The following is a 22,629-nucleotide window of genomic DNA, read 5'->3' on the forward strand; positions in this document are numbered from 1 at the left end:
TCAAAAATAGGCCCTAGAAAAAATGTCAACGTGCGCGGAACAGTTTTTCAGATATAGAAAAAATGCTAGCACGCGCGGCGCCCGTGTCTTGCGGTGAAGCCCAACCTCCAATTCGAAATGTGCCATTTTGGTTGGTTTCATGGAAGAAATCTGGCGGTTTCACATTATCAGAGGCACCAATATGCCCCCACATAACGCAAAAACATCTTGTCAATGACTGACTTTGCATTTACAGCAAGCAGAATATTTGGGACTAGCACGTGATGCGGAAAAACATGCATGAAGTTGAAAACGGAACTCCGTGGTTGATGCTTGTTGACGTTCACGGTCAGTTATCTCTCAAAACATAAAGTTGAACTTTATTATCATCTTCTGACTCGCGATTGTAGCCTTGCTTGCAGGAATGAGGTGCGATGTGCTAGAATCGGGGCCTGCAAACTTTGGCCGAGCAACTGTTGCGCGATAAAAAAGATCTGAATAACGAGCCTCCTCCATTGCTGCGCCACCGAACAGTTTTGAAATGAAACAGTACAAAAACTTATCGGAGACTCCATCCAAATAGACAGTTCAACTAAGCAGCAACACTAGACCCCCAGAGATACCCTCGTATGGAAACGAAACTGGCAGGCGAACAGCTGGCAGTGTGTAAGGCCGGTTTGAAGCGCTGTCCTCGTCGGAACAGATATCTGGCGACTTGTGATCTTTTGACTTGCATCTGAAGTTCTTATCACAGAAATCGGATTAGGGTTCAGTGAAATCAGGAGCAGCATGCTTTGTTCGAGGATCAGCCATGGACACTCAAGGTGCCACGGCAGGTAGCCTTGAAGTTGGGTAACTGCGCAGTAGCGCTAAATATGAATTTCGCGATGCAGAAACGAAACCAAAAGTGTTGTACACTGTTTGCGAATGGTCCTGGGGTATGTAGAACTACCACACAACTTAGAACAACGCGCGCAAAACTGCCTAAAATCATAAAGTAGCGTTGCAAGCAGGCACTGCTTGACCTTTTCAGCGGATTTCTGGGATTATTACTGTCAGAGTGCAAACCTGACGATTGAAAATCATTTGCTGGTTCATCATTCGTGCCCTGATAAAAAACAAACGCGGATGCAGAATAATTACGAGTGGCACACATTCCTCGTTGGTAGCAGTGACGCGCGATGACCACGCTCCTTTTCCACACCCAGGTGATTCAAACGTGTGTCAAAAATCACGTTTTTGTTGCAAAAATGAAAACAGAACTGAATTTGAAAGGCCATTTTTTGATCTAACTCCAAACAGCTTTACTTGTTCGAGCAACGCCTGGAACGCTATGAAAAGGCGCTCCCAAAGTATCGTTCAAATTGAACGATTCTGAATAGACGCGGTAAGGAAATCGTTGAAAAGTGCTCAAACGCGCTTTTTTTAGGGCGCAGCCTCTGGAAGCCGTTACATGGGGATCGCGGCGTAACCGTCCGCGTAACCGACTGACTGGCAGTCAGTCTTGTAGATGGCGCCACGATATCACTCAGGCCCATCGTCCACACTGGCGTGGTTTTTGACCTGGCTGATTTTTTGTTACATCTGATGGTAATCGTTTCGTGAAACATCGACAGAGACAGTCACAGAAAACGATGTCTCTTACGCCAGTTGGCCTGGGTAAGCTCAACATGCAGCTATAACTGGCATAGCGCATGCAGTGCGCACTTACGTGTGCGTTTGGAACTTTCATTGTTTACACACTGTTCTTACTGCTATAAAAAGAATATGCACTAAGTTTAAAGGGTCGCTGAAGTGAACTTGTCAAGCTCCCGTTATTCCTTGCACTGGGCAGACTGGCTCAAATTGACACACTTTTCATCGTTTATCCGGTTGATAAGTCGGTAATTATTTTATAAAGCCTGAAAGAAGAAAAACTGCCATCCGTGGTCTGCGGCGGCCGCACCAACTAAAGGCTGTGACGTCGGGAGGAGGTGCACCGTGATTGGACGATGTCTAAGGGTAGCATTCAAACAAGTTTTGGTTTCGGTTCTGTAAAACAACATGCTTGACATCTGACAGCATCATTGGATGGGCATTCTCGATATCTCAGTAATCGTCATACCGCGCTTCTGCCATGTTGTCGGCTGTAAAATGCCTAAGATAAGCCTCCCAGGACAGCTTGGAATCGTAGCAATCACTAGCCGAGGCCTGCAGTGGATGAACGCCCGCCACGTCACCGCAGATGCTCAAATGCCATGCGCTTTTCCCCCATATTTGGAGCTTGCCTCACTCGTGCCTGTATCGTAAAAAGCGTGTTCGCACCAGGCCAAGGGTCTGCTGATTCTGGCCTTTGCCCACTTCCCGCAAGCAGTCGGCGTTTATGGCAGCAGCACGCCAACGAGAACTCGTTAGCGCGTCAGTGTCAGTCTGTGTGCGTTCTGCGAACTCGCTTATGGAGCAGTGAACCTTACAACCCAAAACTGGTGAACTCAGTGTAGAAAACAGCGGTCGAAAATGAAAAAAATCAACTTACAAAAAAGAAATGCATTCAGGGATTCGAACACACAACTTGGCCAGACGCCAGCGCTGCCGGCGTTGGAAATATAAGGTATATAATGTATCACCAGTTTACACTTTTATTTTGTTTTAGCATTTTAAGCAGCTTAGGTGAATATTTGCTGTATGGCGCTCGTGCAGTAAGCGTCCCCAAAATTTCCAGAATATCTCGCATCTAGCAATTGCATTTCTTAGACAGAAAAGCGTTTGCAGATGTGTGGTCGTGCTGTTGACCGCTGTGCTTGTTCACTCAGCGCAAAAAAGTGCTTCCTGCTCCCTAGTTTTACACTGTACAGTAAAAGTTTCAGTTGATTTTATTTCCTTAGTACCTATATTGACTTCGCTGATTTTCCTACCAGCGTACCTGTCAGCAAAGTGTTGCCTGGGCACTTGTGCGTAGCGACCTGGGCTCGGAGCTTGATACAGTGTACAAACTAACAAAGTTAAGAAAAGCACATTCTTCCTTTCGCCAACGTCTCATGGTTTAGTGTCAACTGAGCGAACAAATTGCGGTGACCCATCGGCTGCTGGCGGACTAAACGCTGGGCCGACTGACTATCGGAATGTCGGCGAGCCGTGAAGTAGCACAGTCAAACCAAGTCAAATCCTGCTGACGTCACACGAAAACGCCACAGAAAATGGGCGAGGGTGCAGAGAGGAGGACAGCATTTTCGAATTGATTTTTCTACTTAAGGGGGGACGTGGCTTTCAAAATCAACTTTTTTATTTCTGAGTGGATTTTGATGAAAATTGGCACAGCAACTGGAAATTCTTCTGTAATAACACCATAAAAATTTGAAGATAATATTTTGATAACTTTTTTATTTATTAAATTTTCTTTCTGTTCCGCTTGTACCGAGCTTGAGCGACTTATAAAACACGATAGAAAACTTGTTCGAAGTGCTTTGCATTCCCAAATGAATGGGCGAGGTCGTGACAGTTTTAGAATTTTTTTTTTACAAAACAATATTTTTTAGTTTTCATTTTTTTAGAGGTTAATGTGCAACAGGCATGTCGACTGTGAACGACTATTTGAATAAAAAAGTCACAAAAAACAAATCTGGAAATCCAAAAGTGTCACGACCTGAACTGTTCATCAAGGAATGTAATGCAAGAAACGGAATCAAAATAGACCCAGTGGTCACGAAGAAATCACTGGTACAAGCGACATAGGTGGCAAAAAAAACTGTTTTGAGAAAACGGCTTCCGAAGTTGCAACATAGGTTTCACTTATCAAAAGTCGCCACGGTTGCAGCCTTTCATGTCCTTTTGAACATAGGGCTTCTGGAAGGCCTTGCCTTGAAATTGGAGTGCCTTTTACAGCCTTTCTCTTTCCAGAAAACATCATTTTCAGCTCCTCCGTGAAGAGTACATACCCCCTTTGCAAACCAAACGGAGGGGAAGATGGGTTTCAATGGGCTTTCAATGCAAAGTAGGTTAGCTGGTTGGCTGTATCGCAGTGGACAACCTCCTTTTGCAGTGTTGTCACCATGGCAACAAGTTAAGCATTGTTTTTACTTAAATTTGAACATTTTTTGCTTTTTTTATGTTTTATCTTGCCTGGCACAGCAACTTAGTACTCATACGTGCAGGTGTTCATTGCCAAAAGTTTGCATACCACAAGGATGAAAATGAGCTACTTTGAAGCTTGGTAGAGTATTCTGCATAACTCCCAACTTCAATGCAAGAGCATATTTTTTTACTACTTTTGACATTCCAGGCATCCAATATTTCTCGCAGCACAGCCAGTATGCCCTAAGCAATGGTATCAATCATTTCCCTAAAAAATCACTGTTAAATGCTGCCACAGTAACGTACATTTTTAACGCAGAGAGCATATTTTTATTCCTATATTACTAACTCAAACCTGTTTGCATGAAAATTACAAGTGCACAGGAAAAAAAACGTAGCGCAAGAAAGGCGATATGGCTCGCGCGCATCGCAGCGCACGCTTACCGCGACATATCGAACTTTGATTATACCTGATATGGCTGGTCAGGTCGCTTTTAAGATTAAATCTAACGTCGCAGGCATTAATTACAACTACTGGCGTTCAATCGTAACCGGTTGCCCAGTCATGTGATGCTCCAATGCGCGTCGGCTATGCCGTGCGCGCCGCAGCGTTTGACGCGTCGACCGTTTCTTTCTCAAGGCTAGCGAGCCCACAGTCAAAACACAGCAATAACTAAGCGTGTAAACATCGCAAATCCGACTAAAAGTTCACTTCACGAACCGCTATCGCAAGCGCGCACACCGCGTCACCCTCCAAGGTCTGGCGACGGTAGAGTCACGCGCACCACGAAGCGTTCGATGACCTCCGCCTTTCGAGCCACACAACTTCCCGCAATCTGGCTCGTTATCTCTGGCATTCCCATCGCGATAACGTGCGTGTTGAATACCACAGATTGAACAGAAACTCGGCCGAGCGAAGCGGCGAAAATGAACTCCATCCGCTCGCTACGCAGCTCAGGCGGCCGCCATCTTGCGTTGCGCCCGCGACATCCAATCAGGGGGGTTGTTGTTCTGCGCCCCGACCGGAGGACCAATAACACTTCAGCATCTATTTCTAGCTTCGTTTGTGCGTCGTTTCTTTTCTGCCGTTTGTGCGTTTGTGAATGAACGAAGATACAAGAGATGAGCGGGACCGGAAAGACGATCGCTCGGCCGATCTAACCATATCAAAATGGCTGCGCCCGGTGGCACCGTTGTGGAGATAGAGCGCTCCGAAAATTGCCGTTTTTTCGCCCTTTTGCGCTGATAGTTTGTCACCGCGCCTGACAAAAGTATTTTTTTATGCCACTTTGCGACGCCTTTCAGCGTAAAAACTTTGCAGGCGCACAGAATAGGAAACATAGAAGCCGAATATGTGGGTTTAAAAAAAACGATGTTTTGGTCATTTTTCCGAAGTTGAAAGCCGCGTCCCCCCTTAATAAATTCGCGTAAACGCACTCAGGGTGGTCGAAACATGGCCTATGGACTCCGAACTACAGTTTACGCTAGTAATCCCGCAATGTTTACAGATCACTTCAGTGTCCCTTTAAGTGTGAATCCTCGGTATTCAATGGCGTGGAATGCATGCAGGCAACCGAGTGTGCGCCGCCATATCTGTGGCCAAGCGTCTGTTGCTAGGCAACGTTGTGCGCACGGCCCGCAGATCAGGCACCCCTCTTCTCCTCCATGCAACCGTGTGAGTGCGCCCGTGGCCTCTGCGCTGGCGGCAGATCGCGGAGGCCACAGTGCGCCGTCACTCGTCACGTCGGGCTCCGCGGGATGGCGGCACTTGTCCGTGCTAAGCACGACTGTGAAACACATGAACTCTTCGCCAAACACAAAGTATTGCGTCGAGTTCACTGTGAGTGCGATTAATAACATCTCTGTTGGCGCCACAATTTAGAATCGGATTGGAACGGAGCAGATGACGCACGCCAATGTCTTTTTTTGCTTCGGCGTGCGGCCGCAGTGGCCCAGGCTGCGCCGTGTCCGTGGCGCATCGGCCATGTCTGTGGCCGTTTCCAGTGTTGCCAAGCGAAGAAATTGACCGCTAAACTTCAAATCAAATCAAATCAAATCAAGTTTTATTTTTCAACATTGGTACAGTGGACAATGTTTACAGTCACTCTGGCAAGAAGCTGTAGAGACAGCTTGACAGGGCCAGAGTGGCGGTGCAGCTGCGGCAACTTTGGTAGGAAACAACACATTAAATAGAAACAACATTACTATACAATCATAGAAAATCATCTTTGGGAAATATAAAACATATTGTGGAAAACGTTACTAAGAAGAGCAAAAAACATTGTTAATAAGAACATCACTACAATTTATCGTTAAAAATTAGAGAGTGCAATTCTTTGCGACTAAACCTATCACATTCAGCAGTATGTGGATGCAAGCGGTTTAGCATCACCGGAATGTTGTGACTAAGTGACTGTAAGTAGTAATCGGTGCGACGCCGAGGAACCACATATTTATCTCGTTCACGAGTTCGACCTGTCTCAGTTCGCAATGATAAACCTGATAATTCAACAAGAAAATCATGGTGGGCAGTGCTCGAAAAATGAAGATAATACAAGAGGCGGTACTTATACAGATTCTGAATGTTGATTATGTTGTGTTGTTCCAATAACTGTTTGGTGGGATGCAGATACGGAACATTGCTAATGCATCGGATTGCTTTTTTTTTCAAGTAGTAGGAGGGTATTAATGTTCTTTTTAGTGGTCGTGCCCCAAACTAAAGTGCAATAATTCAAGTGAGATCTGAAAAGGGCGTTGTAAATTTGGAGTTTAACACTTACTGGAAAAATGTCACGACACCGATATAGCGCACCAACAGCAGAGGATAACTTTTTGGCTAACAATTCAGTATGAGAGTTCCATGTGATGCGTTGCGCGAATACCACCCCCAAGATCTTATGCTCTTTTACTATATCGATGCGTGATGAACCCAGGTATAGTTCATTACTGATATGTATACGTTTGTTCTTTGCTGCAAATATTATAACCTTTTGAACGAATTCCGTCTATAGCTTGTTCTGCAAGGTGCTGCCCGTAACACGTGGTAGGTTCTAGTGGAGCCATGCTGTGCCCTCCTTGTCCCTGCAGGGCCGCAGAGCTTCCTGCTGTTCAGCCAGAAGGCGAGCATCAGCCGGCTGGGGCTGGAGGCCGAGGAGTCGCCCGACGTGGTGCTGCCCATCCCGGGCCTGAAGAACGTGCGCGCCCTGGAGTACGACCCGGCCGCCGACTTCCTCTACTGGGTCGACGGCAAGGCCCACGCCATCCGCCGCGCCCGCGACAACGGCACCCAGGTCGGCTGTGCCCCCCCTCCTCTCCCCTCGCTCTTGCACTCGTCGCGCTGGCTGGCCGGCAGCAGGGTTTCCTCAGAGCAGAAGGTTGTCTAGCACAAAAGGGGCACAACCAGACTGACACTTGCCAAAACAGGTAAAGCAATAGGTAAAAACAAAAACAAACGACGTTTCACGCATGAAACGAAAAGCGGCTCGGCCGTATTTATACATGCGTGGAACGTTGCAAAGCGCCTATGTTGTAGGCGTGGGCCCACGTGTCCGATTAAGAAAGAGTGTGCAGGGTTGATTAGATGCAGAAGCAGGCGTGTTGATAATACTTTCTCAGCGGCAATTGTTGAGGGTGGCCGAGCAGGTACGCCGAGGGACCGCCCCGGCAGAACACACAGCCCTGAGAGACACACACACACACTCGATGCTATGCTTCCAGCAGGAACATAACCCGCCCTGGCGGGGAGCTTGCTTTACAAGCGCACCTAGAGTGCCAAGCGATGACGTGACTGGTTTCTTTGTGGTGTTCTGGGTACAGTTGTTGGCAGCGTCATTCTCGTGGTGCCAGGAGGGGGTTCGGTGGGGAAACTGTTCTCCTCCTCCTCCTCACTTCCTTCTGAAGGGTAGAAGGGATGCAAGGCACATCTTGGCTCGCATTTTCGCTGCACGCTATGACCGGATTCAGTCGTATCGTATACTGCGGCGCTGAAGCATTGTAATAAACGGTCTATTTTTACCGCAGGACGTAATCAAAAATGGACAGTGCCATAGTTGTTCATCGTTATATTGTTAGAAACAGTAGCACTTGACTGCAGAGGCTGCGTTGCAGACCTGCGCGGAATTCTATAGACTAGTCCGGGGTGCCTGCCTCTCTCCTTCTGCCCTCCGTGCCTGTGCAGAAGAGGCCACAGAGCGCCTCTGTCCGACCGGGCGTGCTCCACCAGCAGAGGCGGCAGAGGGCAGCAACTTCACTCGGACACCTTCTCATCACAGCACTGAGCTGCAAAGTCCACACGTACCCAAGTGAACACAAATTTAACGTCACGTAGCGTCGTTGCAAAGTGGCCAGAATCCCGCCCACAGGTCTCTGTCGTCCCAACGAGCGGCCGCAGGATGCTGTGCGGATATGGAGACAGGCTAGACTGGGGGGATTGAGGGGAGAGTAGGCGTGTGCATCTTGGGAACACTGTAGATGGCTCGGGCTGAGCCATTGTGACACGAGAGGCTCTAGTGCAGGTTCTTGCTTTGAGTTGGAACACATTTTAAGACATCTGTCTAGGTTTTTTGCAGTTCGCTCTCTGTTTTTCTTGCGTGGTCACGTTTTACTTTTTTATATGTAGTATAGTCTTGCCATCTTTGCCAGATAATCCTTGCAGTCCCCTTTATCAGCTGGCAAGATTACGATATCCTCGGCATTTTGTAGGCCCTTTGTGGCTCCCCTTTCCGCCTGTGGCAGAACAGATTTTCTTTTGGCAGTTTTGACAGTGCTTCACTTTGTAGCCAAGGTGCTCGCTCCCCTGCACAGGCGGCCATTGTCCTATGTCAAAGTTCAAGCCACAGTTGAGGATGCTCAGCTCGCTGGGACCGCAAGGGACGACCATTCCTGTGGCCTTCTTTGCCGTTCCTCCCGCACGTCGCACGTTCGGTGCCGCACGTCGCACGTCGCGTGTTCGGTGCCGCACGTTCGGTGCCACACATCGGTGCCGCAGGTTGCGCTGGGCCAAGAAATGACCTTTCCCACACGCTGGATGGTGGTGGTACGTCAGCTTGCAGGGGGCGCTTTCCAGCTTGCCCATTGGTATCCATGCCACGGGAGCTGGAGAGTCTTCGCCATGAGGCTTTACATCGGAGGTTCAAGTGAAGATGGCGCTGGAATGAAGCCAGTCTGGTTTTAGCGGGATGAACTGTCGGATCTTTGTTATGGCGGCTGGGCCGCACATATTGCGGAATAAAATGTAGTCCAAACGTTTGACGAAAACTCATCTGGCGAGGAAATAACACCGCCGGAATCAACCTGACACTCGCCAAGAAAGCTAGGAACAGTAGACAAAAACAAATGACGTTTCAGAGCGCAAAAGTACCGGCTTTGTGATGACCCACGCATACCCCGAGTGGTCTTGCCTTGCGATGCAGCCTGTATCGGCGAAGCTGGAAAGGAGCACCAGAAGGACGCTGCCAATGGCCGTGCCCAGTTAAACGCCTTGGCAGAACACCACAAAGAAACCAGTCATGTCATCACTTGGTCATTGCCGCTGAGAAAGTACAGTGGAATCTCGATGATGCGATTCTGGTTGATACCAATTTCTGATAAGTCCTGGTGAAATTGCATTGTTTGCGAAAGGAAAAATTTCTGCTCTTACGGATGGACCTGCGTGGCCCGGCAGATTGCTGTATTTACTCGCATAATCCTCGCACTTTTTTTTTTTTTTCGTAAAAGTCAGTGCAAAGTTAGGGGTGCGAGAATTATGCGGGGAAAAAAAATCCGGTGCAGTGTTGCCAATTTGCCTTATGCCAATCCCGCTAAATGTAGCGGTCGTTTTTTGTATAGGTAAGCTCAGTGTTGCCAACAGCAGCTATTTCTTTTTATTTTATTATTTACAACGTAAACAGTCTCCCGTCGATCAGCGATCATGAAATTGCCGCCTTTGCTTTCTGGCGCGCGCCCTATCTCGTCGTCGTATGTGCGTGCCCTACTCCAGTAACGCACGTTAAAGTCGGTGACGCCGAAGTGCCTGCCTGCGGCACGGTTGCCGTTTTCGATCGCGTACTCTTTTGCTTTCAATTTGAAAGCGGCAGTGTAGCTGGCGTTCCTCCCCATGGCGAAGCGGCACCAAGCACCAACCAATTAGATCAAAAAGTTTTCAAAACGGCAGCGAGCTATCCACCACTGACGCGAGTGACTCACTGACTGCTGCCGCTCAACGGCGGGACCACGACGGCGACACGACGACACGACAGCGGGCTGCGCGAACACCGTCTAGTTGCGCGCACGCGAAACACGCGCGAAACCGGCTCAAGGACAGTGTGAGTAGCGTGTTAGGGCGCCTGTTAGGGAGTAGCCATGCAGGTTGTTAGGGCGCCTGGATGGCCTTGGATACACAGCGCTCTCCGCCGAACGGAGAGGTGGCGGGGGAGGGCGCGCGTTGGAGAGCGCGTGCCCATGCGGGTTTCGCGAGCAGGCAACTTTCGCCGCTGCAAAGCTGGGGGTGCGAGGATTATGCGAGGAACCAAAAAATTCAAGTTTTGGAGGCTCACATTAGGGGTGCGAGGATTATGCGAGTGCGAGGATTACGAGAGTAAATACGGTATACGAATGAGGCGGCGAGGCGCCCGACTGCCGAGCGAGCAAGCAATGGCAACATACGGGCTCTCTCTCCTCTCTTTGTCGCTCTTTCTCCAGGAACAGCTGGGCGGTTGTTTTCTGGTCGCGAAAACGCACCGCGCATTCCACAAGCGCGCTGACGCCACCGCGAAACCATCCACACGCTGTGGATGCGGGCGCCGCCGGCCAGGTTACAAAGTGCTGCTTGGTGCTCGAGCGACCACTTCTAACCACTCTTTAAAATTCCGCACAAAGCACAAACGAAGTTTCTTGTGCGGTAAATGAGCTGATAATGCGGGCGAAAACAGTGCTACGAAACGTCACCCGCGCTGCTGGCGAAAAGGTCTGTGAAATTTCTGCCGGGGTGCTTAACCTAAACATCTCCAGCAGAGCCAGCCAACTGTCTCGAGCGCTTCAAAACTGCCACCATGAGGTGTGCGCTCCCACTGCCATGCGCATCGTGCAACATTTTCTGACAGGCACAGGTGGCCGGAGGCATGGAATCGCCGATGCGGGCGTGAAAATATCAGCGACGCGCACGAATCGTAAGCCAAAACGCTCCTGTAGTGAGCTTGGGCAGCGCAAGTGAGAAGACGAAAGTCCACAAAGGACCGCTCGGCGACATGGAGGTCAAAAAAGAGCAGAGATGCGTCACGGATTTCGTCACGCGAACATAAGAAAAGAACTAAACAAAAATATTTTTAAGTGCTAAATTTTTTGTTCAGTTCATACGAATTTTGGATGATGCGAATATTCTTTGCGGTCCCGCGAGATTCGTATCATCCAGATTTTACTGTATTATCAACGCGCCTACTCCGTGAATCCTTCCACATCCAATCAACCCCGCACACTCTTTCATAATCGGACACATGGGCCCATGCCTACATCATACTCATGCGCTTCGCAACGTTCCACGCATGTATAAATATGGCCACGTTGCTTTTCATTTCACGTGTGAGCAGGAGACCCTATGGGCCCCAAAACGTCGATTGTTTTTACCAATTGTTTTTACCTTTTTTTGGCAAGTGTCGCTCTTTGGCAAGTGGTTCCGGCAATAACACAAAAGAGAAAGAAAAATTATTATCCGCATCGTTGACCGCGTAATGCAATACCGCATGTGTCATGTGCAGACAGCTGCTAGGCCATTGGCAGCCCCCCACTCACTTGTGGCAGCACCCATTATCCTATCCTCTGTCTGGGCTTGTGATCAAGAAAGGATGACGCTGGTTCAAGGCTAAACAGGCAAGCATTCTTGCGTTTGACTTTGAAGAACAGCCGGTCACAGTGGTAGTGGCGCACATTCGCGGGATTTCAGCTGGATACAGCTTGGCGAACCGGGCCTGCGCCTCGTGGAAAGTTGGCCAGCCACATTGTTATCTCCACCAAACGACGGCATCCATCTATGAGTTTGTTTATGGGTGGTGGCATGGAGGATAGAGGCTCTAGGGGGAGCATCACGTGGCACCACTGAAGCCTATTCAGAAAAAATGAAAAAGAAACCTAAGGTAAGGCTTGTGCGAATACAGTTAAACCTCGATGTAACGAACTTCAATGTAACGAAACCCTCGATGTAACGAACCACGGAATTTTTCGTAACTTCAAGTGTATGCACACCATGTATTTTCACCCTCTGTGTAACGAAGTCCCGTTTGCCGGAATTTCAATGTAACGAAGTTTCATGGAGAACTGGGCACGAAATTTATGTTGTAGAGGTATATTTTGGGAGACGCAAGCGCCGAAATGGGGTCTCAATTTAACGTGAACGGCAACACGGGTCGCCCATTGCCGCGGATGCAGCGAGACACGGGTCTGTGAGCGAGCCCCTTGCCTACAAACTGCGTGGCGTGCATACACGGCTGGCGCACCGTTTCTGTTTCTGTCGGAGCTTAATCGTACTACGGGCATCAGCGTGAACCGCACGGAGCGTTTTCTCCCCGCAAAAACTCAGAACGCGCCCCGCAAGCCACATGCGCGCTGACGCAGCCGCGGAGACCACCCGCGCTATGTTGGTAGATTCATCGACCGCTTCCAAACGCTCGCTGAAACGCAACTCGAGGGGAAAATGAGAGGGGCACGCGAGATAAAAACAGCGGATAATGTTGGCGAAATTTTCACAGTAAACCGTCATGTGCGCCGCTTACGAAAGCGCCCATCAAACATCCTCCGCGGTGGTAAGCCTAATCGCCTCTTGCGGGGCCGCCGCCGCCGCATGCCGCCGTTTTGCCCTTCGTTCGAGTTCGCTCATGCTTGTTGGGTTTCATCGTTCCAGCAAGCATTTGTGAATCTTTATGAGCCTTGTGCGCGCTTTTTTTTCATACCCGCATCCGCGATTGCGCGCCGGCGGCGGCTTCTGCGCCAGGAAGCGACTTTTCGCCAATGGGGAGGCGCGCTCCCTATGGCGGGAGCTTCGAAGCGCTCGGGCATGCCGAGGATATTTGATGGGCGCCTTCGTAAGCGGCGCGTATGACGCTTTACAGTGAAAATTTCGCCCACGTTACCCGCTTTTTTTCTCGCATGCCCCTCTCGTTTGCCTCTCGAGTTGCGTTTCAGCGAGCGGAAGCGGTCGCTGGAGCTACTCACATCGCGCGGGTTGACTCCGCGGCTGCGTCAGCGCGCCTGTGGCTTGCGGGGCGCGCTTTTGCGGGGAGAAAACGCTCCATGCGGTTCACTCTCATGCCCGCGTAGACGATTAAGCTCTGATAAAACAGAAAGAGTGCGGCAGCCGTGTATGCGCGCCACGTTTTTTTTTTTTTTTTTCGGAAATGTTTTACGGGATGAACACTTCATTAAAACCGCGAATTTCAATGTAGCGAAATTTCAATGTAACGAAGTAAATTACGAATTTTACCGACTTCGTTACATCGAGGTTTAACTGTAGTAGTACAGTAGAATCTCTGTGATGCGAATCTCGCGGAACCGCGAAAAATATTCGTACCGTCCGAAATTCGTATGAACCAACACCGACCAAACAATTGAGCACTAATAAAAGTTCTCGTTTATTTCTCTTCCTACTTTTGCATGAAGGAAACCGTGATGTTTTTCTGCTTTTTTAACCTCCATGTCACCAACAGTCCTTTCTGGACTTTCATCTCCTCACTCGAGGTGCCCCAGGTCACCACACGCCGCAACAGTCAAGGTGTGAAGGGCATGGCGTGTTTTTGCACACGATTCGCGCGCGTCGGCATTGCGCATGCATATTTTTCTGCCCTGGTCAGAAAATTATGCATGATGCGTGGCAGTTGGAAGAGCCAGACGACTTTTGCCTGTGGGGAGGCGTGCACCTTGTGGCGGCAGTTTCGAGGCGCTCGAAACAGCCGGCTGGCTCTGCCTGAGATGTTTAGGCTTACCATCCCGGCAGATATTTCATGGCCGCTTTTACTAGCGGCGCGGGTGATAATCTATAGTACCATTTTGACCCACATTATCAGCTCCTTAACCGCACAAGCAACTTCGTGAGTGCCTTAAGGGGGGACGCGGGTCTTAGAATGGTCCAAAATCGCGAAAATACGCATTTTGGGAAAAACACATTTTTGAAGTCTTTATACCTTCAAGCACCTACTCTAAAAGTTTCACCGCTGAATTTGGTCGGGAATAATCTCAAAAACGACTTTGAAAACGCAGCGGGAGCTGCAAAACGCCGAAAACCGGGCTAAAAAAGCTTGAACTTCGCGCGCGCGCCACACTCGAAGCAGACTGCCGGCGGCGGCCATCTTGGGCTCGCTTTGTAGCTGATTTCTTTGTGCGTATTTTGCACCATCTCAAAATGGCGTCGCATGGGGAGAACGAGCGTTACCGCCGATTTACTGAAGGTCGTTTCGGAGCCGCTGATTGGCAGGAGCACGCGCGCTCGAGTCGAGCCCCCCGTTCCGCGTCTCTGATTGGGCGGCGCCGTTGAGCCGCCACTTTTTTTTTGTTTTGTTGTTGCAGGCGCGCGTTCGCTTCCGCAGTATTTTCAATTCGGGTGCGTTTTCTCTGCCGTTAGTGACTGCGATTCTGTTACAACGTCTTTATGTCTCGTGCCGCAATGCCTGGAGACCTTTACCTCAAAGAACTACGCGCTGCAAGCCTACGAAAACACGATGGAAGACGCCGTAGACGGCGGTGCCGAGATCGCCTGTCATGCACGAACCTGGTCCGAGAAGCGCCGCGTGGAAACGTCCGGATTTAGTTAGCTGTTGTGCTTTGGTTATATTTGTGGGGAAAAAAAAGTCCGCAGCACAATATGTTTGTGCTTTTCTGTAGTTTGCATCGACGTTGAAGGAAGTGCAAAGAAGGAACTACCGTACGTGAAGGTTCAGCAAAAAGTGCAGTTTTCCAGCGCTGTTTACAAAAGGTTTTCATTACTTGCATAAAGCCTTCCTGGTTATTTTTGGGGTACGGTCGCATACTTTGTTTTTTTTTCTTTAGGAACAGAGTGACATGGCGATTTTTATATTGGGCCATGCTGTAGCAAGAGTTAGAAACTAGATTTTCCTTTCTTAGTTTGCAACGTCATCCTCTGCCTTACTGAGTGTTTCACTATCAGGCTTTTGACCTAGGATGATAAGACTGGTATCATTTAATTTGCAATAAATAGATCTAGCAGGTGATGATGTTTGTATCACTCTGGTATCCACCGCCAAATCGAAGTCCACCTGCAGCTCTACAGTTTATTTTGTGAGGTCACACTCTTCCTTGCGTGGTGTTTCCTTATCTTACTCTTTAGCCAGGATAACAAGACTGGTATAATTTAATTTGTATTGAATTGGCCTAGCAGCTGATGCTATTTGTATCACTGAAGCATTGGTCACCAAAGTGCGTTTCACCTACAGCCTTGCTGTAGGTTTGAGATGCATAGCAGGACAATCTCTAGTTCTGGGTGGTTGCTGTGCTTTAGTCTCATTGGTAGCACAAAAATAACAGCAGCACATGGTATTTGTGCCTTTCTGTATTCTGTAAAGACACTGAAAGAAAAGGTGAATGCGGATATACAGTTTCTGAAGTGTAACAGTAGAAAATTTAATTTTCCTTCGCAATTTGTACGGTATTCGTGCGAAGTTATGTCAATCTTTCCAGAGGTATTTTTGTGTTACAGTCACATAGTTGGTATGATTTTCTTCGTGAAGAATAGAGCTACAAAATGATGCTATTTATATTGTTGTAGCTATGCTGTAGCAAAAGTTACCGTGATCTAAAACTTCAAATGCATTTTTCTCAGTTTCTTTTTTTGCAAGACCAAGCTCTGCCTTACGGGGGTTTTTGTAATGTTGCTCTTAGGCTAGGATGACAAGACTGGTACCATTGTATTCGTACTGAATTGATCTAGGGGGTGATGCTATTTTTATTGCTCTGTCATTGTTTTACCTATTTGCAAAAATTAATAAAAATGAGGCAATTTTATACGAATTGTTGATATCAAATGTTCACCTCTTTCATGCTTTGCAAAAGTCCTCGAAATGAATAAAAATAGCATAGCCCCCCAGAGTAGACCTTTGGCATTAAGTCCGTATAAATCATCATTGAGTTTGCTAAAATGAAATTGCTCTAAACCCCCGTAAGAAATGCCTCAAAAAATAAATTTCAAAGTGTTGTATTTCTTGAACAAATGAAGCTATGTTAAAACTAATTACATATTTGAAATCAGTGTAAAAAACTGCTTAAGACTGCCAATTTTCATCTAGGTGGCACTAATAATAAAAAAAAAGTGTCTAAAGACCCACCTCCCCCCTTAAAAGGGGAGGTGGGTCTTTGGACAATGTTTTTTATTTTTAGTGCCGGCTTGATGAAAATTGGCAGTCTTGGGCAGTTTTTTGTGCTGATTTCAAATATGTAATTGGTTTTAACACAGGAGAATTTGATGAAGAAATCCAGTGCTTGGAAATTAATTTATTGAGGCATTTCTTACAGGGGTTTAGAGCAATTTCGCTTTATCAAGCTCAAAGATGAATTATATGGACATAATGCCAAAGGTCTACTCTGCCAGGCTATGCTATTTGTTATTCATTTCAAAAGCTTTTGCAAAGTATGAAGAAAGTGAACATTTTATACCAACAATTTCTATAAAATTATTTCATCATTACTCAATTTCACTTGTAGGTGAAAAGCGACAGAGTGATAAAAATAGCATAGCCTGCTAGATCAATTCAGTACGAATACAATGATACCAGTCTTGTCATCCTAGCTCAAGAGCAACTTAACAAAACCCCCCGTAAGGCGGAGCACGGTCTCGCAAAAAAAGAAACTGAGAAAAATGCATTTGAAGTTTCTGATCATGGTAACTTTTGCTACAGCACAGCTACAATAGCCAAAATGGCATCACTGTGTAGCTCAGTTCTTCACGAAGAAAAGCACACTAAGTATGTGTCTGTACCACAAAAATAAATGTAAAAAATTCAGCGTAAAGCCAAGCATAATCTCTGAAAACAGTTGACAAAAAGTAAATTTTCTACCAATGAACTTCCGAAACCAGATTTACTATTTCCCAGTTTATTCCAGTGCCTCTGCAAACTACATACAAGCCCACACATCACTTACTGCAGTCTTTTCTGCTACCTGTGATGCTAAAGCACAGCAGCCAATGAAGAAGTGACATTATTCCATTATGCTTTTCAAAACTAAAGCAAAGGCGTAGGTGAATTGCAATTTTCTAATCAATGCTAGGGTTGTACAAATAGCATCACCTGCTAGAGCAATTCAATACGAATGCAATGATACCAGTCATCATAGCTCAACTGCAAGATAAAAGAACACCCCCTAAGGGGGAGAGGGATCCCTGAAAACTAAAAACTGCAGGGCCGACGCTGGATGTTGCAATTTTGTGATCAACACTAGGGTTGTACAAATAGCATCACCTGCTAGAGCGATTCAATACGAATGCAATGATACCAGTCATCATAGCTCAACTGCAAGATAAAAGAACACCCCCTAAGGGGGAGAGGGATCCCTGAAAACTAAAAACTGCAGGGCCGTAGCTGGATGTTGCAATTTTCTAATCAATGCTAGGGTTGTACAAATAGCATCACCTGCTAGAGCAATTCAGTACGAATGCAATGATACCAGTCATCATAGCTCAACTGCAAGATAAAAGAACACCCCCTAAGGGGGAGAGGGATCCCTGAAAACTAAAAACTGCAGGGCCGACGCTGGATGTTGCAATTTTGTGATCAACACTAGGGTTGTACAAATAGCATCACCTGCTAGAGCGATTCAATACGAATGCAATGATACCAGTCATCATAGCTCAACTGCAAGATAAAAGAACACCCCCTAAGGGGGAGAGGGATCCCTGAAAACTAAAAACTGCAGGGCCGTAGCTGGATGTTGCAATTTTGTGATCAACACTAGGGTTGTACAAATAGCATCACCTGCGAGAGCGATTCAATACGAATGCAATGATACCAGTCATCATAGCTCAACTGCAAGATAAAAGAACACCCCCTAAGGGGGAGAGGGATCCCTGAAAACTAAAAACTGCAGGGCCGTAGCTGGATGTTGCAATTTTGTGATCAACACTAGGGTTGTACAAATAGCATCACCTGCTAGAGCGATTCAATACGAATGCAATGATACCAGTCATCATAGCTCAACTGCAAGATAAAAGAACACCCCCTAAGGGGGAGAGGGATCCCTGAAAACTAAAAACTGCAGGGCCGTAGCTGGATGTTGCAATTTTGTGATCAACACTAGGGTTGTACAAATAGCATCACCTGCTAGAGCGATTCAATACGAATGCAATGATACCAGTCATCATAGCTCAACTGCAAGATAAAAGAACACCCCCTAAGGGGGAGAGGGATCCCTGAAAACTGAAAACTGCAGGGCCGTAGCTGGATGTTGCAATTTTGTGATCAACACTAGGGTTGTACAAATAGCATCACCTGCTAGAGCGATTCAATACGAATGCAATGATACCAGTCATCATAGCTCAACTGCAAGATAAAAGAACACCCCCTAAGGGGGAGAGGGATCCCTGAAAACTAAAAACTGCAGGGCAGTAGCTGGATGTTGCAATTTTGTGATCAACACTAGGGTTGTACAAATAGCATCACCTGCTAGAGCGATTCAATACGAATGCAATGATACCAGTCATCATAGCTCAACTGCAAGATAAAAGAACACCCCCTAAGGGGGAGAGGGATCCCTGAAAACTAAAAACTGCAGGGCCGACGCTGGATGTTGCAATTTTGTGATCAACACTAGGGTTGTACAAATAGCATCACCTGCTAGAGCGATTCAATACGAATGCAATGATACCAGTCATCATAGCTCAACTGCAAGATAAAAGAACACCCCCTAAGGGGGAGAGGGATCCCTGAAAACTAAAAACTGCAGGGCCGTAGCTGGATGTTGCAATTTTCTAATCAATGCTAGGGTTGTACAAATAGCATCACCTGCTAGAGCAATTCAGTACGAATGCAATGATACCAGTCATCATAGCTCAACTGCAAGATAAAAGAACACCCCCTAAGGGGGAGAGGGATCCCTGAAAACTAAAAACTGCAGGGCCGACGCTGGATGTTGCAATTTTGTGATCAACACTAGGGTTGTACAAATAGCATCACCTGCTAGAGCGATTCAATACGAATGCAATGATACCAGTCATCATAGCTCAACTGCAAGATAAAAGAACACCCCCTAAGGGGGAGAGGGATCCCTGAAAACTAAAAACTGCAGGGCCGTAGCTGGATGTTGCAATTTTGTGATCAACACTAGGGTTGTACAAATAGCATCACCTGCTAGAGCGATTCAATACGAATGCAATGATACCAGTCATCATAGCTCAACTGCAAGATAAAAGAACACCCCCTAAGGGGGAGAGGGATCCCTGAAAACTAAAAACTGCAGGGCCGACGCTGGATGTTGCAATTTTGTGATCAACACTAGGGTTGTACAAATAGCATCACCTGCTAGAGCGATTCAATACGAATGCAATGATACCAGTCATCATAGCTCAACTGCAAGATAAAAGAACACCCCCTAAGGGGGAGAGGGATCCCTGAAAACTAAAAACTGCAGGGCCGTAGCTGGATGTTGCAATTTTGTGATCAACACTAGGGTTGTACAAATAGCATCACCTGCTAGAGCGATTCAATACGAATGCAATGATACCAGTCATCATAGCTCAACTGCAAGATAAAAGAACACCCCCTAAGGGGGAGAGGGATCCCTGAAAACTGAAAACTGCAGGGCCGTAGCTGGATGTTGCAATTTTGTGATCAACACTAGGGTTGTACAAATAGCATCACCTGCTAGAGCGATTCAATACGAATGCAATGATACCAGTCATCATAGCTCAACTGCAAGATAAAAGAACACCCCCTAAGGGGGAGAGGGATCCCTGAAAACTAAAAACTGCAGGGCCGTAGCTGGATGTTGCAATTTTGTGATCAACACTAGGGTTGTACAAATAGCATCACCTGCTAGAGCGATTCAATACGAATGCAATGATACCAGTCATCATAGCTCAACTGCAAGATAAAAGAACACCCCCTAAGGGGGAGAGGGATCCCTGAAAACTAAAAACTGCAGGGCCGTAGCTGGATGTTGCAATTTTGTGATCAACACTAGGGTTGTACAAATAGCATCACCTGCTAGAGCGATTCAATACGAATGCAATGATACCAGTCATCATAGCTCAACTGCAAGATAAAAGAACACCCCCTAAGGGGGAGAGGGATCCCTGAAAACTAAAAACTGCAGGGCCGTAGCTGGATGTTGCAATTTTGTGATCAACACTAGGGTTGTACAAATAGCATCACCTGCTAGAGCAATTCAGTACGAATGCAATGATACCAGTCATCATAGCTCAACTGCAAGATAAAAGAACACCCCCTAAGGGGGAGAGGGATCCCTGAAAACTAAAAACTGCAGGGCCGACGCTGGATGTTGCAATTTTGTGATCAACACTAGGGTTGTACAAATAGCATCACCTGCTAGAGCGATTCAATACGAATGCAATGATACCAGTCATCATAGCTCAACTGCAAGATAAAAGAACACCCCCTAAGGGGGAGAGGGATCCCTGAAAACTAAAAACTGCAGGGCCGACGCTGGATGTTGCAATTTTGTGATCAACACTAGGGTTGTACAAATAGCATCACCTGCTAGAGCAATTCAGTACGAATGCAATGATACCAGTCATCATAGCTCAACTGCAAGATAAAAGAACACCCCCTAAGGGGGAGAGGGATCCCTGAAAACTAAAAACTGCAGGGCCGTAGCTGGATGTTGCAATTTTGTGATCAACACTAGGGTTGTACAAATAGCATCACCTGCTAGAGCGATTCAATACGAATGCAATGATACCAGTCATCATAGCTCAACTGCAAGATAAAAGAACACCCCCTAAGGGGGAGAGGGATCCCTGAAAACTAAAAACTGCAGGGCCGTAGCTGGATGTTGCAATTTTGTGATCAACACTAGGGTTGTACAAATAGCATCACCTGCTAGAGCGATTCAATACGAATGCAATGATACCAGTCATCATAGCTCAACTGCAAGATAAAAGAACACCCCCTAAGGGGGAGAGGGATCCCTGAAAACTAAAAACTGCAGGGCCGTAGCTGGATGTTGCAATTTTGTGATCAACACTAGGGTTGTACAAATAGCATCACCTGCTAGAGCAATTCAGTACGAATGCAATGATTATCACGAATTTATCACGTCCAAGTCCACGATGACAAATTCCGTGCCACTTTCCAAGCTTTCGCTCGCTGGTTCTCTGTCCAAAAGTTTGAACTTGCACTCTGTCGCCGACTGCGACACCAAACGCTTCTTCACATCTACCGCATGTTTAGCACGCTCGGCAGATTCGTTAGCGGTGTAATACACGGTGTCCTGATTGGCACTCGAGGAGCGGGATGACGATTCGCTGATGCCTGAAGCACTGCAACTTGCCATGGCCGGAGATTCTGAAAAATCTTCTGTCTCAGACGCAACAGGCGATGTCGTCCCCGCGTTCCACGCGCATTTCCGCCGCTTCCCGTACGCTTGACGCGTAGTTTTTTTTATGTGAACTCCCGGCATTGTAGCATGAAAAAGAAGACATTGCCCCAAAGTGAGAGAAAAAAGGAAAACAGGAAAAAAACGAAGAAGCAAGTGGCTTCATGATCTGCAGAATACTTGAAGGCATGCCTCAAAAAGAAGGTTCATCAGTTTTTTATGAACAAGCACTTCGATACTACTGGGCGTTGGTCACGAGTGCGTGCGTGCGTGTGCGAGCTCTCCCCTCCCCTCTCCGAGGTTTTCCTGCTCCGGCCGTGTTCCCGGAAGGCGTAAGAGAGGTCGGGGATGGTTGGGGACAGGCAGAGTTTCGAGACGTGCGGATGTCTGATCGCGACCAGCTCGCGCAGCATCAGCTGAGCCGCTGGTCCAACGTCCAGCACCAGGATAGATTTCTTCTAAAGAGGGCAGTGAGGGTCAGCTCAAGCAAAAGAAATATTCTACCTACTACACTACACCCTTCCTGTTTGATCTTAGCTTTTTAAGAATCATCGCAAAAGGGCTAGTCTAGCAACGGCGGTGCATCAACTTGCATGAATCATCGACTTTTCATTGAACCACGACGTGTGAATGTCTTTGATTGTCGCAATTTTTGCGAAAGTAAGGCTGTCGGAAAGATGTGCGAGTAAACTGCACCTATTTGTGCTCAAAGGGAGTCGTGAACAATAAAAGGTCTCTTCGATTTGGCCTGCACTTTCTGCATGAGTTCAGAGTTAGTTCAGCGCAGGCGCCGCCACTGCAGAACCAGTCGTGCACTTTTGTCGTCTGCTTCTGCACCTCCTCTCGGGGAAGTGCAGGGGAAGCCGTGAACTCGTCCTGCTCTCTGCACCGTCAGTGAATTGAAGAGAAAAGTGCAGGTGCCTTGCGCTTCACTCGAAAATCGAAGAGGCGACTGCTGCACTACCCAAATGAGTGCAGCAAAATCGAAGACACCTAAAGTTCGTGGTCGATGTTGGGTGATGACTAGCTTTGATGAGCTCTTGTGCTGCCCTTAGCCCTTTTTCACGCTGGCAAAATGAA

General features: G+C 47.3%; 1 protein-coding gene across 1 annotated transcript in view; it reads left to right on the forward strand.

Moving 5' to 3' along the window:
• Positions 1-22,629, forward strand: part of Arr (low-density lipoprotein receptor-related protein 6) — a 105,131-nt gene that overhangs the window by 52,186 nt on the left and 30,316 nt on the right. Inside the window, exon 12 of the mRNA XM_077705076.1 lies at positions 7,117-7,319. Coding sequence (XP_077561202.1) covers positions 7,117-7,319 — 203 coding nt within the window. The remainder of the gene's footprint in view (positions 1-7,116; positions 7,320-22,629) is intronic.

The sequence above is a fragment of the Haemaphysalis longicornis genome, unplaced genomic scaffold, assembly GCF_048455015.1.
Source record: "Haemaphysalis longicornis isolate Haplotype H1 unplaced genomic scaffold, Haemaphysalis longicornis Haplotype H1 scaffold_3, whole genome shotgun sequence".
Classification (NCBI taxonomy): domain Eukaryota; kingdom Metazoa; phylum Arthropoda; class Arachnida; order Ixodida; family Ixodidae; genus Haemaphysalis; species Haemaphysalis longicornis.